The sequence below is a fragment of the Carcharodon carcharias genome, chromosome 19 (assembly GCF_017639515.1).
Source record: "Carcharodon carcharias isolate sCarCar2 chromosome 19, sCarCar2.pri, whole genome shotgun sequence".
Lineage (NCBI taxonomy): Eukaryota > Metazoa > Chordata > Chondrichthyes > Lamniformes > Lamnidae > Carcharodon > Carcharodon carcharias.
In genome coordinates, this window is record NC_054485.1 from 73,370,035 (window position 1) to 73,389,973 (window position 19,939).

General features: G+C 50.2%; 1 protein-coding gene and 1 pseudogene across 1 annotated transcript; both read left to right on the forward strand.

Moving 5' to 3' along the window:
* The first annotated feature begins 6,618 nt into the window (after positions 1 to 6,618).
* On the forward strand, positions 6,619 to 6,792 carry LOC121292070 (annotated as a pseudogene).
* A 9,147-nt stretch (positions 6,793 to 15,939) lies between these two features.
* On the forward strand, positions 15,940 to 19,673 carry LOC121291695 (zinc finger protein 93-like). The gene is made up of 2 exons (XM_041213184.1): positions 15,940 to 15,980; positions 17,494 to 19,673. The coding sequence occupies exon 2, from the start codon at positions 17,975 to 17,977 to the stop codon at positions 18,818 to 18,820; it is 846 nt and encodes a 281-aa protein (XP_041069118.1). The 5' UTR covers positions 15,940 to 15,980; positions 17,494 to 17,974; the 3' UTR covers positions 18,821 to 19,673.
* Positions 19,674 to 19,939: the final 266 nt, after the last annotated feature.

Genomic DNA, 19,939 nt, shown 5'->3' on the forward strand with positions numbered 1-19,939 from the left:
ACTCCTGGCATGTAGGAAGGATCTGATGGGGAGGGCCTTTCTCACCACCAGCCAAGCTACATCATGGTGCTTGTTGGAAAGTTCTGGCGATGAGGCATTCTGCCAAATGACTTTGACAGTCTGCTTGGGGAACCATTCCACATGATTCACCATCTCCTTTTCCCTCATGGCCTCTAGGATGTTACGTGCCGACCATTGCCTGATGGACTTGCGGTCAAAGGTGTTCCTCTGCATAATTTTTTTCAACAGGGACAGGTGGTATGGCGCAGTCCAACTACTTGGACCGTTCCGCGGCAGCATGGCCAGACCCATCCTTCGTAACACTGGGGACAGGTAGAACCTCAGCAAGTAGTGACACTTGGTGTTTGCATACCAAGGATCTACGTACAGATTGATGCAGCCGCACACAAAGGTGGCCATCAGTATGAGGGCGATGTTGGGCACGTTTTTTCCCCCTTTATCTAGAGGCTTGTACATCGCGTCCCTGCACACACAATCCATTTTTGACCTCCAGATAAAGCGAAAGATGGCTCGGGTGATCGCCATCACACAGGAGTGTGGAATGGGCCAGACTTGCACCACGTACAGCAACAGCAAGAGTGCCTCACTCTTGATGACCAGGTTCTTACCCTCAATGGAGAGGGAGCATCGCTCCCACATGCCCAGTTTTCTTTTCACCATAGACACTCGCTCCTTCCAGTTTCTAACGCGTGCCCTGGTCCCTCCGAACCATATCCCCAGCACCATCAGGCCGTCATTCCTGACAGTGAAGGGGACAAAGGATCAGTCAGCCCAGTACCCAAAGAACATGGCCTCGCTCTTCCCATGATTTACCTTGGCTCCCGAGGCCAGTTCAAACTGGTCACAGATGTGGATCAGTCTGCGCACCGACAGCGGATCCGAGCAGAAGATGGCGACATTGTCCATGTACAGGGAGGCTTTGACCTGAGTGCCTCTACTGCCTGGGATCGTCACTCCTCTTATGCCCGGATCCTTCCTGATGGACTCAGCAAAGGGTTCTGTGCAACACACAAACAGGACAGGGGAGAGAGGGCAGCTCTGCCTGACTCCAGATTTAATAGGAAAGCTATCTGATTCCCACCCATTGATTGAGACTGCGCTACTGATGTTAGTGTAGAGCAGTTGGATCCAGTTGCGGATTCCCTCCCCAAACCCCATTTTGGAGAGCACATCCACCATATAGGTGTGCGATATTCTGTCAAAGGCCTTCTCCTAGTGCAGGCTGATGAGGCATAAGACCGTAAGACCATAAGGCATAGGAGCAGGAATTGGGCCATTCGGCCCATCAAGTCTGCTCCGCCATTCAATCATGGCTGATAAGTTTCTCACCCCCATTCTCCCACCTTATCCCCTTACCATTCAAGAACCTATCTATCTCGGTCTTAAATACACTCAATGACCTGGCCTCCACTGCCTTCTGTGGCAATGAATTCATAGATTCACCACTCTCTGGCTAAAGAAGTTTCTCCTCCTCTCTGTTCTAAAACTTTATTCTGAGGTTGTGCCATCGGGTCCTAGTCTCTCCTACTAATGGAAACATCTTCCCCAGGTCCACTCTGTCCAGGCCTTTCAGTATTCCATAAGTTTCAATCAGATCCCCCCTCATCCTTCTAGACCCCATCGAGTATAGACCCAGAGTCCTCAAACGTTCCTCATATGTTAAGCCTTTCATTCCTGGGATCATTCTCATGAACCTCCTCTGGACCCTCTCCAGGGCCAGAACATCCTTCCTGAGATACGGGGCCCAAAACTGCTCACAATATTCTAAATGTGGTCTGACCAGAGCCTTATAAAGCCTCAGCAGCACATCCCTGCTTTTATATTCTAGTCCTCTCAAAATAAATGCCAACATTGCATTTGCCTTCCTAATACTTACCTGGCAGGGGAGGGACCTTCATCGCGTTTCTGCCAGGGAAAGAGCAATGGCTATAACCAGTTGAACTCCTTACCATGGGGTACCTAACACCATCCGAGTCCTATCCGAACAGGAATGGATAGGACCTTCTTCACCAAGGGGATCATATTCAAGCTGTGTGGTTTCGAGGCTGTGGAGATCTACTGCCTAGGATTTCCCCAGCGCTGGATTTTTTGATGTGACTTTTAAGCAAGTGGCAGCTTGTGTCAAACTCCTGAAGGTGTTTGAGGAAAAGAAAGACCTGCCAGAAATGAAGATCCTGACGGCGGAGCCGCTCTTTGCTCTGCCGTTGCAAAGAGAACGGGTTGCGACGGTGCATCTTTACAACCCCTACGTCCCTGTCACTGACGTGCTCACCTTCCTTACCAGGTACTTCGATAAGGTTGGGAGCTGCACCGCGGTTAGAGATGATTTGAGGATCTGGATATGTAAACGCCAGGTTAAGGTAACGCTCAAGACCGACGGTAAGGGAGCCGTCTTCCACCCCCCTTCCAGATTCGCTATCGGGGGAAGCCGTGGCTTCCTTGTCTACGCTGGGCAACCCAAACTTTGTCGCTCATGCGGCAAGTCTGGTCATGTGGCGGCCAACTGCAGCGCCGTCCTCTGCAAGAAATGCAAACAGGAAGGGCACCAGACAAAAGACAGGCTAAGTGCTGCAACCTGTGTGGCGAGGCAAGTCACATCTACAAGACCTGCCCCAAACGCTGCCGTACTTATGCACAGGCAGACAAAGCCAACGAGGGGGAAGCAGAAGAAATGCCTCGTGTCACTCCAACTACCAAGGCCCTCAGGGAGAACAACGGGACAAAGGAGGACACAGAGAGAGACAAGTTGGAGGAAAAGGTTGGGGCAACAGACGGCCAACCAACAGCACGGCCCCCTGAACCTCCCACTCCTTAGGAGAGCGAATCAACGGAGGAGGAGGAGGCAGCAGTGGGAAAGCAGCAGGGTGAGTGGCAGCTGGTGAAGAGAGCCAAAAGGAAGAAGGGGCTAAGAAGGAACCAAGCCACTTCCCAGACAAGAGTCAAGAGGCATCTCCTATCCGACATGGATAACAAGAGCAGCAGCTATTCGGATGAAGAAGGGCCAGGGCGGCGCCAACAGAAGAAGCAACAAAACACTAGGGAGTTGGAGGATGAGACACCCGAGGTCCAGAACATTGGAGACAATGAGGAGACCTGCGCACCCCAACTTTGCCCACAACCCGAAGAGGCCAGTGCACCACAGCCTCACCACAGTGAGGCACTCAGCGCACCCCAGCTCCGGGAAGCCGGGAGCAGCAATGCCCCAGAGGGGGAGAGGATTGGAGAAGCTTCTCCAACAGAGGACATTTCAAACCCCGCTCTCTGCACGGACCCCCAGATGCCACCCGAGCAGAACACCGCCAATGGGGAGGTTCAGGACGCTTTCCTCAGCCCATCCAAAGTGAAGCAATTTGTGAACACTACGGGCATGAAGGAGCAGACCAAAGGTCTGGAACTCTCAGAGACAACAGGTTTGGTAAGAGACTAAATGCTTTAAAATGGGTGTAAAGATTGTATCCATAAATGTGCGTAGCATTAAATCTACTACGCAATGTGTTGCGACCTTGGATTACCTTGCCAAGGTCAAAGCTGACCTGCTGTTTCTGCAGGAGTGTGCGATACTTCAGCTCCTACAGGCAATGGTCACGATGGTGGTCCCATGGGCCATCGATCTGGTTGGGAGGAAACAACTCTCCTTCCTCCGGCCTGGGTATTGTGCTGCGGGGAGGCAACTTCACCGTCTCCCAGGTTAAGGAGGTTGTGAGCGGGCGCCTCCTCGTAACAGACATAATGTACAAGAACACTCCACTCCGGGTAATTAACGTCTATGCCCCGTCACAAGGGGCTGAGCGGCTGGAGGTTTTTCAGCAGCTCCCACTGCTGCTGGCGACCTCCAGGCCGGTCATTCTGGGCGGTGACTTCAACTGCATCATCAATGCGGCTGGACGATCCGGCAGGGCCGAAAACAGATTGGACGCTACGTCCAGATCCCTGATGGAAACAGTAAAGGATGCCAAGCTGCACGACGTCTTCAGCAACCCTGCAGACGGAGCGCAGCGTAGATACACCTGGTCGCGGCCTGACGGGTCCGTCTGATCCAGGATAGATTTCCTGTTTGTGTCCCGTGCATTCACAGTCAGATCCACCGACGTCAAGCTGGTGTTCTTCTCTGACCACTGCCTCCTACTGGCTGACTGTCAATTAGAGGAAGACCAGAGGGTTGGCAGGGGGGCATGGAAGCTAAACGTGAAACTGCTGACCCCAGAGAACATTGCGGAGCTCAAGAGGGATTACAAAGGTTGGAGAACCATGAAACCCCACTTTGTGTCACTGACACACTGGTGGGAAGTGATCAAGGGAAACATCAAGAGGTTTTTCATCCTCAAAGGCACCCAGAAAGCTAGAAAGGAACAGAGGGAAATGTCCCGAATCCAGAAAAACATGCAGAATCGGCTCCGGCTGCAGTCGATGGGGGTCGATGTCAAGGAGGAACTCCAAGAGCTGAAGAGCCAGCAAGCCTCGCTCTTTGCCTCGGAGGCCTCCAAGATCATCTTCCGTTCCAGAGTCTGCTCCGTGGAGCAGGACGAGACATGCTCACGTTTCTTCTTCCAAAAGTTACTCAGAGAGAGCTCTGTGATCAGCAGCCTGAAGGAAGAAGAAGGCTCAGTAAAGTCATCGCAGTCCGACACTTTGAGGATCAGCAAATCCTTTTATGCCGGATTGTATGACGTGAAGCTCACAGACAGCACGGCCTCCCAGTCCTTCCTGTCCTCTATCACGGAGGTCATAGACGACAGTACACGCGAGAGTCTGGACAAAGCGCTAACTCCTGACGAACTGACTGAGGCCCTTGAGTCCTTCGAGAAGAGTAAAACTCCCGGAAGCGACGGCTTGCCAGCGGAGTTGTATTCGGCTCTGTGGAACTGGATCGGCCCAGACCTGCTAGAACTGTACGAGAGTATGCTCCTGGCTGGCAGTATGTCAGAATCCATGAGGAAAGGCATTATCACCCTCATCTACAAGCACAAGAGGGGGAGGGAGGCGATTAGAAATTGGCAACCCATTTCACTGTTGAATGTGGACTATAAGATTCTGTCCAAGGTCATCGCCAATCGGGACAAATCAGCTCTGGAATTGGTGATTCACCCTGACCAAACCTGCACTAGGCCAGGCAGGAAGATCTCTGACAGCCTCGTGCTGCTCAGGGATACGATTGCCTATGTACAGGACAGGGGTGTCTCATCAGCCTGGCCTGCCTCATCAGCCTGGATCAGGAAAAGGCCTTTGACAGAATATCGCACGCCTACATGGTGGATGTGCTCTCCAAAATGGGGTTTGGGGAGGGAATTCGCAATAGTATCCAACTGCTCTACACTAACATCAGTAGTGCAGTCTCTATCAATGGGTGGGAATCAGATAGCTTTCCTATTAAATCTGGAGTCAGGCAGGGCTGCCCTCTCTCCCCTGTCCTGTTTGTGTTTTGTACAGAACCCTTTGCTGAGTCATCAGGTGTGGGGCACTCTCGGTGTGGTGGCGATCACCCAAGCCATCTTCCGCATTATCTGGAGGTCAAAAATGGATCGTGTCCGCAGGGATGCGATGTACAAGCCTCTAGATAAGGGGGAAAAAAACGTGCCCAACATCGCCCTAATACTGAGCGACCTTTGTGTGTGGCTGCATCAAGCGGTGCGTAGACCCTCGGTACACAAACACCAAGTGTCACTAAATGCTGAGGTTCTACCTGTCCCTAGTGTTACGAAGGATGGGTCTGGCCACGCTACTGCGGAACGCTCCAAGTAGTTGGACCATGCCATACCACCTGTCCCTCGTGGAAAAATTTACGCAGAGAAACACCTTTGACCACAAGTCCATTAGGCAGTGGTCGGCACGTAACGTCTTAAAGGCCCTGTGGGAAAAGGAGAGGGTGGATCCTGTGGGATGGTTCCCCGAGCAGACTGTCAAAGTCATTTGGCAGAATGCCTCATTGCCAGAACTTTCCAACAAGCACCAAGACGTAGCTTGGCTGGTGGTGAGAAAGGCCCTCCCTGTCAGATCCTTCCAACATGCCAGGAGTCTCACCCCCTCTGCACGTTTCCCTCAAGGTGGATGTGGTGGGGAAGAGACCATTGTTCACCTCCTTGTGGATTGTGCCTTTGCAAAGAAGGTCTGGAGAGAGATGCAGTGGTTTCTGTCGAGGTTCATCCCAAGCAGTTCTGTGACACAGGACCCTGTGCTCTACGGGCTGTTCCCAGTACACACACTGAGACAAACATCAACTGCAGCTGGAGGATCATCAACTCGGTGAAAGATGCTCTTTGGTCTGCCCGAAACTTGTTGGTCTTCCAGCACAAAGAGTTGTCCCCGACCGAGTGTTGCAGACTGGCACATTCCAAGGTCCAGGACTACGTGCTGAGGGACACACTAAAGCTTGGGGCAGCCACCACAAAGGCGCAATGGGGAAGGGTCGCTGCCTAAGACCTTTTTGCCACAGTGCACTGAGGGGCTGGGAACTGTAGAGCCCCTTGGGATGGACAGCTCAAAATGAATGTCTGCAAATGATTGTAATATTCATTGTTTGTACTGATGCACCTTGTGATTCATGTTGTAAAAGTTGAACCCGATTGTACTTTTGTGATGATGATTTTGAAATGGTTTGGAATGTGGTTGAAGATATTTTATGAACAAAGTATATTTTTGCAAAAAATAAAGTTCTCCCAGGACGAGGCGAGCCCATTGCACTTCAAATGTGCTGACGCCTGCGATGTCCCCAAATGCGGGATACTCGACTGCAAAATTTGTGGTAGTGGGGGACTGCGTTCGCGCTCTCCCCTGATTTGAGTCAAATAACAGAGCTCTTAGGTGTCGTTTCTTAAATCGCGCAGCAGAGGGGGAAAAGCGACCTTACCCTCTACCCTTGTGTTTTTTCCCGCACTGCGGATGCTTTTAAAGCTGCCTGACCCCCAAACAGCACAGGCTCAAGTCGTAAAGTGGAGCAGAGGCAAGGGAGACACCCCAAACTCTGGGAGCGAAAGCACAACGTGCTAGAAATACTTAGCAGCGCTGGCACCATCTGTGTCAAGCGAGCTACAAAGCACGGATTTTATGGTTTTTAACATTCTTTTTTTAACCGTTAGTTTTTGACTGATGCTGTTGTTGAACTTTTCCTTCTTTCTCCCCGTTAATGATCCCTTGTGATGATTTCTCATCCGCTTATGTAATAGCGCCCAGCCGCCAGCAGAGGGTGGCATTGTATCACTTTAATAGCAAGATAGAGAAACAGATATGAGTGAGAAAGAGAGGTTTTGACCCTTTTAAATTCATTCACCTAAAGGCAAAAGTTTGCAACAACCAGCTGCTTCTAAAATGACTTCAAGCTTTTCACTCCCAGTGCCAAATCAGTTCCTGAAATCATCTTTTCCTTTTTCCTTCCTGTAATTATCTCTCGCGATTAAGTATTTTATCCAATTTCCTCTTGGAGGTTAATATTGACAGCTGGTTCACACAGTGAGTGAGGGGGAGCACAGGAGAAAGTACTTGTGATGGATGAGGCTCCCCAGGTCCAACAGCTCACGCTGCAACTACCTGGTGTCACCAGGGCTCTCAGAGCCAGCAGCAGCCGGTTCACACGGTGAGAGGGGGATGGGTAGGTGCAGGATAAAATGTACCTGTACAGGTGAGTGGGACCAGCCTCAGTGCAGCAGCTCAGTGTGTGGCCTTGAAGGAATATGTGCATTTTCCCTCGCACCGTGATCTGTTCTGTCATTTCTTTTCCCCGAACAGCATGCTAGAGAATGTTTGATATGAAATGAGAATTGTAAAATACCTGTTTCTGAGCGTATTCAAGCACCTCAGAGTGCCACTTGCTGCATTAAGAGAAATTAAATTGTGTTGCACTTTATGTGATGTCAAATTGGAACCGTCATGTAAAGCATCTTTAACATATTTTATCAATTAGGTATATATTTTGAAAACAGACGTATTACAGTTTCCAGCCTAAATGGAGCTGCAGTTGATGTTTGTCTCGTTGTGTGTCCCTGGGAACAGCCCGCAGAGCACAGAGTCCTGCGTCACAGAGCTGCTCGGGATGAACCTCGACAAAAACCACTGCATCTCTCTCCAGACCCCTGCTTTGCAAAGGCACATTCCAGCATTTGGTCCCTCCTGTTCCCCATTTTATCACAGACCCTCCCTTCCGCTCTGTTCCTTCCCTTGTGTTAAAACTTCTCAAGTGTCGAACTTTTCCCAAACCTGGTGTAATGTCGCCGGCCTGAAACATTCACTCTTAGCTTTCTGCCAGAGCTGCTGAGTTACACCCAGGCATTTTTCTGTGCTTATTTCCAACTCCTGCAGTCTGTTGCTTTTGTGTTTAATTGTATGAATGGTAGCAGCCATTATACTGCCACATGACAAGGAGTTTATCTCTTCACTTCTCCTCCCCAACCCCGGCCAGACACAGGTGGATTCACTTGGACTGTCCTGTACCTGGTTTTCGAGTCACAAAAAGCAAGTTGCTGATTGGTGAAGGATTTTACCCAGACAGAATGTGGTTTCAAGTGTCAGGCCAGGAGATTCCCCCTGCCACCTCACCCACTGGCTGCCTCCATTTCCCCCGGGGATGGGTAGGCTGCTGACGGTGATTGTTTTCAACTTTCTCTTCAACTGAAAAGGTGATTTAACTGTATTTATGACATAGTGAGAGTGAGTATCTCCGAAGAGAGATTGTGTGAGTCTGTGTGTGTCTTTAAACTTTGTGAGACTTTTCTCGCTTCTTGGTCTTTTGGCTAAGATCAAGTGTCGTGAAACGATGGCTATAACCAGTCGAGCCCTATACCATGTGGTTCCTAACACCATCTGGGTCATGGTGAAGGACAGCGAAGGAGGAGCACCAATGGATCGAGCTTTCCTCATCAAGCAGATCCTGTTGAAGGCGTGTGGATTTGAAGCGGAGGAGATCTACTCCCTGCAAGACTTCCCCGGCGCTGGATGTTTCAATTTGACTTTCAAGCATGTGGCAGCTTGCGTCAAGTTCCTGAAGGTGTTCAAGGAGAAGAGATACCAGCCGGAGATGAAGATCCTGACGGTGGAGCCACTCTTTGCTCTGCCGTTGCAATGGGATCGGGTCGTGACGGTGCATCTCTACAACCCCTACGTCCCTCTCGCCGACGTGTTCACCTTCCTCACCAGGTACTTCGACAAGTTTGAGAGCTGCACCGAGGTTAGAGACGCATTCGGGATTTGGACATGTAAACGCCAGGTCAAGGTCACGTTCAAGACCGACGGTAAGGGAGCCATCTTCCACCCTCCTTCCAGCTTCGCTGCCGGGGGAAGCCGTGGCTACCTTGTCTACGCTGGGCAACCCAAACTTTGTCGCTCATGCGGCAAGTCTGGTCATGTGGCTGCCAACTGCAGCATCGCCCTCTACAAGAACTGCAAACAGGAAGGGCACAAGACAAAGGACTGCAAACAGATTAAGTGCTGCAACCTGTGTGGTGAGGCAGACCACCTCTACAGGACCTGCCCTAAACGCTGCCTCACTTATGCACAGGCAGCCAAAGCCAATGAGGGGGAAACAGATGAAATGGTCAGTGTCACTACTACCAAGGACACTTGCAACCCTTCAACCACCAGGGCCTCCAATGAGCACAATGGGACAAAGGAAGACACAGAGAGAGACAAGGTGGGGGAAAAGATTGAGGCAGCAGACAGCCAATCAACAGCACTGCCCACTGAACCTCCCACTCCTCAGGAGAGCAAATCAATGGTGGAGGAGGAAGCAGTTGAAAATCAGGGGGAGTGGCAGCTGGTGAAGAGAGCCAAAAGGAAGAAGGGGCTAAGAAGGGACCAAGCCACTTCCCAGATCAGTGGCAAGAGGCGTCTCCCATCCGACACAGATAACAAGGGCAGCAGCTATTCGGATGAAGAAGTGCCAGGGCGGCGCCAACAGAAGAAGCGGCAAAACGCTAGGGAGTTGGAGGACGAGACACCCGAGCTCCAGAACATTGGAGACAATGAGGAGACCAGCGCACCCCAACTTTGCCCACAACCCAAAGAGGCCAGTGCACCCCTGGCCCAGGAATCTGGGAACAGTGAGGTGCTCAGCGCACCCCAGCTCCGGGAAGCTGGGAGTAGCAACGCCCCAGAGGGGGAGAGGATTGGAGAAGCTACTCCAACAAAAGACATTTCAAACCCCGCTCTCTGCACGGACCCCCAGATGCCACCCGAGCAGAACACCGCCAATGGGGAGGTTCAGGGCAGTTTCCTCAGCCCATCCAAAGTGAAGCAATTTGAGCACACTATGGGTATGCAGGATCAGACTAAAGGTCTGGAACTCTCAAAGACAACAGGTTTGGTAAGCAACAAAATGCTTTAAAATGGGTGTAAAGATTGTATCCATAAATGTGCGTAACATTAAATCTACTACGCGATGTGTGACCTTGGACTACCTTGCCAAGGTCAAAGCTGACCTGTTGTTTCTGCAGGAGTGTGCGATACCGCACCTCAGCTCCTACAGGCAATGGTCACGATGGTGGTCCCACAGGCCATCGATCTGGTCGGGAGGAAACGACTCTCGTTCCTCCGGCCTGGGTTTTCTGCTGCGGGGAGGCAGCTTCACCGTCTCCCAGGTTAAGGAGGTGTTGGGCGGGCGCCTCCTCGTGGCAGACGTAATGTACAAGAACACTCCACTCCGGGTAATTAACATGTAAGCCCCGGCACAAGGTGCCGAGCAGCTGGAGGTTTTTAAGCAGCTCCCACTGCTGCTGGCGACCTCCAGGCCGGTCATTCTGGGCGGTGACTTCAAACTGCATCATCGATGCGGCTGGACGATCCAGCAGGGCCGACAGCTGATTGGACGCTAGGTCCAGATCCCTGATGGAAACAGTAAAGGATGCCAAGCTGCACGACGTCTTCAGCAACCCTGCAGATGGAGTGCAGCGTAGATACACCTGGTCGCGGCCTGACGGGTCCGTCCGTTCCAGGATAGACTTCCTGTTTGTGTCCCGTGCATTCACAGTCAGATCCACCGACGTCAAGCCGGTGTTCTTCTCTGACCACTGCCTCCTACTGGATGACTATCACTTAGAGGAAGACCAGAGGGTTGGCAGGGGGGCATGGAAGCTAAACGTGAAACTGCTGACCCCAGAGAACATTGAGGAGCTCAAGAGGGATTACAAAGGTTGGAGAACCGTGAAATCCCACTTTGTGTCACTGACACACTGGTGGGAAGCGATCAAGGGAAACATCAAGAGGTTTTTCATCCTCAAAGGCGTCCAGAAAGCTAGAAAGGAACAGAGGGAAATGTCCCGACTCCAGAAAAACATGCAGAATCTGCTCTGGCTGCAGTCGATGGGGGTCGATGTCAAGGAGGAACTCCAAGAGGTGAAGAGCCATCAAGCCTCTCTCTTTGCCTCGGAGGCCTCCAAGATCATCTTCCGTTCCAGAGTCCGCTCCGTGGAGCAGGATGAGACGTGCTCACGTTTCTTCTTCCAAAAGTTACTCAGAGAGAGCTCTGTGATCAGCAGCCTGAAGGAAGAAGAAGGCTCAGTAAAGTCATCACAGTCCTACATTTTGAGGATCAGCAAATCCTTTTATACCGGATTGTATGATGTGAAGCCCACAGACAGCACAGCCTCCCAGTCCTTCCTATCCTCTATCATGGCGGTCTTAGATGACAGTACACGGGAGAGCCTGGACAAAGCACTAACTCCTGACGAACTGACTAAGGACCTTGAGTCCTTTGAAAAGAGTAAAACTCCCAGAAGCGGCAGCTTGGCGGCAGAGTTGTATTCGGCTCTGTGGGATTGGATCGGCCCGGACCTGCTAGAAGTGTACGAGAGTATGCTCCTGGCCGGCAGTATGTCAGAATCCATGAGGAAAGGCATTATCACCTTCATATACAAGCACAAGAGGGTAAGGGAGGAAATTAGAAATTGGCGACCCATTTCACTGTTGAATGTGGACTATAAGATTCTGTCCAAGGCCATCGCCAATCGTGTCAAATCCGCTCTGGAATTGGTGATCCACCCTGACCAGAACTGCACTGTGCAGGGCAGGAAGATCTCTGACAGCCTCACGCTGCTCAGGGATACGATTACCTATGTGCAGGACAGGGGTGTGGATACCTGCCTCATCAGCCTGGATCAGGAGAAGGCCTTTGACAGAATATTGCACACCTACATGGTGGATGTGCTCTCCAAAATGGGGTTTGGGGAGGGAACTCGCAATTGGATCCAACTGCTCTACACTAACATCAGTAGCGCAGTCTCAATCAATGGGTGGGAATCAGATAGCTTTCCTATTAAATCTGGAGTCAGGCAGGGCTGCCCTCTCTCGCCTGTCCTGTTTGTGTGTTGTATAGAACCCTTTGCTGAGTCCATTTGGAAGGATCCGGGCATAAGAGGAGTGTCGATCCCAGGCAGTGGAGGCCCTCAGGTCAAAGCCTCCCTGTACATGGACGATGTTGCCGTCTTCTGCTCGGATCCGCTGTCGGTGCACAGACTGATCCACATCTGTGACCAGTTCGAACTGGCCTCGGGAGCCAAGGTAAATCCTGGGAAGAGCGAGGCCATGTTCTTTGGGAACTGGGCTGACCGATCCTTTGTCCCCTTCACTGTCAGGGCTGATGGCCTGAAGGTGCTGGGGATGTGGTTCGGAGGGACCAGGGCACGCGTTAGAAACTGGAAGGAGCGAGTGTCTATGGTGAAAAGGAAACTGGGCTTGTAGGAGCGACGCTCCCTCTCCATTGCAGGTAAGAACCTGGTCATCAGGTGTGAGGCACTGTCGCTGTTGCTGTACGTGGCGCAGGTCTGGCCCATTCCACACTCCTGTGTGATGGCGATCACCCGAGCCATCTTCCGCTTTATCCGGAGGTCGAAAATGGATTGTGTCCGCAGGGACACGATGTACAAGCCTCGAGATAAAGGGGGAAAAAACGTGCCCAACATCGCACTCATACTGATGGCCACCTTTGTGTGCAGCTGCATCAAGCGGTGTGTAGATCCTTGGTACGCAAACACCAAGTGTCACTAAATGCTGAGGTTCTACCTGCCCCGGTGTTGCAAAGGATGGGTCTGGCCACGCTGCCGCGGAACGCTCCAAGTAGTTGGACCGTGCCGTACCACCTGTCCCTCGTGGAAAAATGTATGTAGAGAAACAACTTTGACCACAAGTCCATCAGGCAGTGGTCGGCACGTAACGTCTTAAAGGCCCTGAGGGAAAAGGAGAGGGTGGATCCTTTGGGATGGTTCCCCAAGCAGACTGTCAAAGTCATTTGGCAGAATGCCTCATCACCAGAACTTTCCAACAAGCACCAAGACATAGCTTGGCTGGTGGTGAGAAAGGCCCTCCCTGTCAGATCCTTCCTACACGCCAGGAGTCTCACCCCCTCTGCACGTTTCCCTCAAGGTGGATGTGGTGGGGAAGAGACCGTTGTTCACCTCCTTGTGGATTGTGCCTTTGCAAAGAAAGTCTGAAGACAGATGCAGTGGTTTTTGTCGAGGTTCATCCCGAGCAGTTCTGTGACACAGGACTCTGTGCTCTACGGGCTGTTCCAAGGGATGCACACCGAGACAAACATCAACTGCAGCTGGAGGATCATCAACTTGGTGAAAGACGCTCTTTGGTCTGCCCGAAACTTGTTGGAAAGTTCTGGTGATGAGGCATTCTGCCAAATGACTTTGACAGTCTGCTCAGGGAACCATCCCACAGGATCCACCCTCTCCTTTTCCCTCAGGCCCTCTAAGGCGTTATGTGCCGACCACTGCCTGATGGACTTGTGGTCAAAGGTGTTTCTCTGCATAAATTTTCCCACGAGGGACAGGTGGTATGGCACGGTCCAACTATTTGGAGCGTTCCGCGGCAGCATGGCCAGACCCATCCTTCGTAACACCGGGGATAGGTAGAACCTCAGCACACAGTGACACTTGGTGTTTGCATACCGAGGGTCTACGCACAGCTTGATGCAGCCGCACACATAGGTGGCCATCAGTATGAGGGCGATTTTGGGCACGTTTTTTCCCCCTTTATCTAGAGGCTTGTACATCGTTTCCCTGCACACACAATCCATTTTCGACCTCCAGATAAAGCGGAAGATGGCTCGGGTGATCGCCACCACACAGGAGTGTGGAATGGGCCAGACCTGCACCACGTACAGCAACAGCGAGAGTGCCTCACACCTGATGACCAGGTTCTTACCCGCAATGGAGAGGGAGCGTCGCTCCCACATGCCCAGTTTTCTTTTCACCATAGACACTCGCTCCTTCCAGTTTCTAACGAATGTCCCGGTCCCTCCGAACCATATCCCCAGCACCTTCAGGCCGTCAGGCCTGACGGTGAAGGGGACAAAGGATCGGTCAGCCCAGTTCCCAAAGAACACGGCCTCGCTCTACCCACGATTCACCTTGGCTCCCAAGGCCAGTTCGTGGAGTCCTCTTTTTACATCCCACACTTGAACAGCCTCTCACCTGTAGGAATGAGCCAGTGATTCATAAGGCTCAATGAATGATTGAAGCTCTCACCACACTTTTCAGTGAACCAGCTGTGGAAGGGCAAGAGGAGAGAATGAGCAGAGTGGTTGGCCTCTCAGATTGACATCTGTCACAGCCAATCAGGAATCGAAATCATTGCAATCCCACCCATATTCTATCTGTCAATCACTCTGCAGCCAATCGCAGACAAGGGGGTGTGACTTTAACAGTGCAGTAGAGACAGGTGTATACTGACTGGGAACTACATTACCTATGCTCGTGGCTGTGTGCCTGCGCATTGAGGAGTGGCAGTATGGAATCACGGGAGACCCAACCCACGGCACCTGATGACAGTTGATCTTCTCACTCGCACAGCGGCAGTTGGCGCCCAACGTTCAGGAGTTCGAATCTGAGAAAATACGAGCCCAAGCAGCTGTCACATGGGTGGAGCTGCAATTGGCATAGTGGTAATATCACTGGACTAGTAATCCAGACACACAAACTAATCACCTGGGGCCATGGGTTCAAATTCCACTATGGCAGCTGGTAGAATTTAAATTAAATTAATAAAATCTGTAAATCCCAGCCCCAGGCAGAAGGAACCAGGATCACAGCCATTTAACCCACCGTACCCCTTCACTCCCCTCCTTCACTCCCCCATCCTCCCTTCTTCACCACTCCCCATCCCCCTTCCTTCAAGGCCAACCACCCTTCACCCCCCCCCATCCCCCTTCACGCCTCATCCCCCCTCCTTCACGCCCCATCCCCACTCCTTCACCCCCTCTCATTCACCCCCCATCCCCCCTCCAAATGAGAGACTGTAACTATCAGGAAAGACTAAATAGGCTGACACTCTTTTCCCTAGAAAAGTGAAGGCTGAGGGGTGACACACTAGAAATCTTTAAAATGAATTATAAAATTAAGAATTTGGGGGTAAATGGAGAGAAGTCAGAGTCACTCCCACACACTCCCAAAGATTGACTCACTTTACTCTCCCACTCTCTTATTCCCTCCCATGCCCCGTCTTTCATGCCTCTCACCATCCCGTGCCCCTCAACCTCCTGTACCCCTCCCTTCCCTGCCCCTCAACTTCTCATGCCCCTCTCTCCCATGCCCCCCTCGCTGTACTGAATGCCATCGCTGCTTTGGATGCTGTGGGTCTCCCTCTTCTGATCTGCTGTCAAACACATCCGAGGCTACACATCCCACACTGATGTTGTCAGTTTGAAAGCCTCTGAGGATGAAGAATGCTATTCCCACACTAGAAATCTCTGTCAAACATTTACCAGGGAAACTGAGACAGCAGCTGCAATAAGTGAGGTTTTATTCAGATGGGACAATGACAAGTTTAAATCCCCACCTGATCTGCTGCTCAAAGTCACCTCTGTTTCACTGGTCAGTTTCCCAAGCTTCAGGAAACTCATGTTACTCCAGAAATATTTGGATTGGCTGTGAGAGACGTCAATCAGAGAACTCACCCACTCTGCCCATTCCCTCCTCTTCCTCTTCCACAGCTGGTTCACTTCCTGTAGGGACTGAAAACCAAGTGAGGAGATGGTGAGTGAAGGAACAGAATTTATAATAATTACATCACATAATATCCACACTAATGTTCAGGCAGTCTGACTATCCTGTGGGGAATCAGGTGTGGAAATGCCCCTTATGCTGTGTGAGAAGATCCAGCTGAGAGCTGTTTACTTGGTGCTTTGTGCTGAACTGTTTGACTGGAGCTGTGTGTTGGATATTGAGTGTGTTTATTGGAAGCTTTTCCTTTCTGATTTACAGGCTGAGTTTTGTTGATGGGTCATTACTGAATAGGAGAAGGTGAGGTGTAATTATCTGGGAGGTGCAGAGTGTCTGAGGATTCTTACTGATTTCCTATTGTTGAGTTCTGTGTGTGTGTGTTGGGAGCTGGGGTGAGGAGGGGTGAGAGGAGTCTTGTGTGAAGCATAAACACCAGCATGGACCAAATGGGCTGAATGGCCTGTTTCTATGTGTGTAATTTTCCATGGTTTGATTTGAACTCACAATCTCTGCATGGTTAATCCAGCACCATAGCAATTCGGTTGCTGTACCTGGAGACACATTTATTGAAATGTCTTTTAATGCCTTCTCTAAAGATTTTACCTGAAGGCCTCAGCCTTTCCCAACATCCTGGATAGTTTTGCCCAGTGCTGTGGCTGATAGCTGAATTTGGGATGTGCAGTCTGAGCGAGTGCAGTGTATCTAATTTCCCAGGATAAACCAGAACCCGTCAATCAGCTACACTGAATTAATATTTTCCTTAGCTTCTAGCACTTCCTGCCCAGTGTGTTTTATTCAAATAATTTTGAAAACAAGGCGAGAAATTTCCAAATCTCCATTGAATTTGTCCTGAGTATTTTTATATTGAACACATACTCTAAGGGTAAAACTGATCTTCACCAGCACAATGAGCTCATAGTGAATTGACAGTCCGTTTTACACTCCACCCGGCTGTCTTTTCCATTGTCCTCACGGTGCCTGGGAAGATGGGGGACTGGGTGGAGGAAAGAAAATAGCCACGTTGTCTGCTCCTGGTCACTGTCCAGTGACCCTGCTGGAAACAGAGGGTGTGTGACAGTCAAGTGTGGAAAAAGAAAGGACTTGTATCTGATCCCCACACATGGGAATAGCAGACTGGCACTCACTGTGGAACAGTCTCTAACTGAGCAGTCAGTCCCTTCAACAAAGGAGGATAGGGAGTTGTTTTGATGTGATTGCTGAGCTTCAGTGAGCTTTTACTGTTTCCATACTCTCTGGTCTTACCGTACCTTGATGAAGCTTTGCTTCCCTATGACAGATTTGAGATAATTGATGTAGTTTAACTTCAAACAGTTTATTCAGAATTATTTACAAAGACCTCAGGGTAAGCACCTGGTATTCAGGATACAGACTATTCTGTACCGAGCTCTCTTGGAGCCTCTTGGTCATCTGACTATTGATGTCACAGTTACATCATTAATATCATCATGATCTCATTAATTTAACCATTAAGCCATTACTCTTACAGGAATTGGAGGAAATCATGTTTCCTTTTCCTGTTTTACAGAAGGATTGCACTGTACTACACCAGAGAATACAGAGAGAATAGACATCACAGATAGATCCTGACCATTACCCAAGGAACAACTGCACAACTGTGGGAAGACATCCAGTCCCTTCACAGCATTGCTCAACACAGAGAAGGTTGGACAGTGAAACCATCATCTGGAATTCAGTCGGGTCAGGGGAGCTTTGACATATCATCAGATTTGAAACTGGTCAGTGGTGTGGAACCTTCCATCAGAACCAACCTTTCCGAAGGTTCGGCTGTGGGTGATCGGTCAGGGTCAGGCTGGAAAGAAGTGTGAGTGGCTCCAAGTGTGGTGAGAGCTTCAATCATTCATCAAGCCTCATGAACCAGTGACTCATTCCTACAGGTGAGAGGCTGTTCAAGTGTGAGGTGTGAGAGGAGGGCTCCACAGGCTCAAACGATCTCCTAACACACAAGGTGCATCAGACACAACTACTTTTAATAGAAGGGCAGCAACATGGAAGAGAAGCCCTTCAAGTGTGGGGTGTGCAGAAAACGTTTTGTGACTTCTACGAGCTTCCTGAGACACCGGTTGATTCACACAGGAGAGAAACCCTTCAAGTGTGAGGTGTGTGACCGAGCGTTCACGCAGTCATCCACACTCGTGAAACACCGACGCATTCACACAGGGGAGAAACCATTTAAGTGTGAGGTGTGTAACAAGGGCTTTGCACGGTCATCAACGTTGGTGAAACACCAACGCATTCACACAGGTGAAAAACCATTCACGTGCGAGGTGTGTGACAAATCATTCTCGGAGTCATGGAGCCTCCGCGTTCACCAACGCATTCACACTGGGGAGAAACCTTTCACATGTGAGGTATGTGACAAATCATTCTCAGACTTAACAAACTTCCGTGCACACCAGCGCATTCACACTGGGGAGAAACCATTCACATGTCAGGTGTGCAACAAATCATTCTCGCACTTAACGACCTTCCGTGTGCACCAACATGTTCACACTGGAGAGAAACCATTCATGTGCGAGGTGTGTGATAAATCATTTTCACTGTCATCGAACCTCCGCGCACACCAACACATTCATACAGGAGAGAAACCATTCTCGTGTGAGGTGTGTGACAAATCATTCTCGCAGTCATCGAATCTTCACGCACACCAACGCATTCATACAGGAGAGAAACCCTTCATGTGCGAGGTGTGTGAGAAATCGTTCACACAGTCATCGAATCTCCACACACACCAACGCATTCACACAGGAAAGAAACCATTCATGTGTGAGGTGTGCGACAAATCGTTCTCGCAGTCATCAACTCTCCTGCTCCATAAGAGGATCCACACATGAAAGTAATTCTTCAAGTATGAGATTTGTTGATGAAATTTTCATGTCATCTTCCACTCTCCTGGAACACCAGAGCATTCAGAGGGGAGAAACTCACCAAGTGCAATGTTTGTGACATGGCTTTAACACGGTCAGTTTATCTCCTGAAGCACCAGTGAATCCACACTGGAGAGAAACCATTCAGATGTGACAAGATTTTCAGTCAGTGTATCTCCTGGTCCATCAACACACTCAGATGGGAGAAACCCTATCGGTATGAGTTGTGTAATAAAGCCTTCACACAGATGTCAGAGCTCTTGGAACATCTGTGAACTCACACAGGAGACAAACCCTTCCAGTGTGACGTGTGCCAGGATTGTTTCACCTACTCCTCCTCTCACACCATATACAGATGTCTCCACGTGGACTTTGAGCTGGGTCACCTGTTTCCATTACACAGAGTTGTCTGTGTTGTTTACCCTCCAGTGCTCACATGGGGAGCTGTCGTTTCAAAGCACTGTCCGTCTCAACAGTGTCCGTCTCAAACCTCTCCCACCATCAGTCCAATCGTTTCAAGAAGGCCAATTTAACCATTGACCAGATCACCAAACATCACCAATAGACTCTCCTGTATAAACTCAGCATCCTTTCAGTGCAGCGTCAGGTACAAGTCACTCACTGACTCTCACTCTGACCAAGAAGGCAATCAGATACTCAGTGGTTAGAAAGGCTTCAGCTTCTGATCTACCAGCACAAGTGTTATGATCCCCAGCTGAGATTATCCCAAAATGGAACCCAGCTTGATAGATCCTAACTTTTATTTGTTTGTTTAGATACGTGGAGAGTAGCTATTGAACAGAGTCACAGGAGTCAGCTGATGAACGTTTAACAAAAGAGTAAAACATTTATTCAACAAGAAAAGATTAACTATATTACAATACTCCTTCACCCACAACTATACCTTTACAGATTTGTGAGGATAACACAAAAGCTATCTTATACTCTAACGTCCACAGTAAGTACACAGTCCATGTACCAATGGGCACCCTGTGGTCAGACACACCATGCTCTGAAACCACGTGACAGATGCCACCTCAACCAGATGCAATGGATCTCTCCTTAACTCCCCGCAGACGCTCGTCA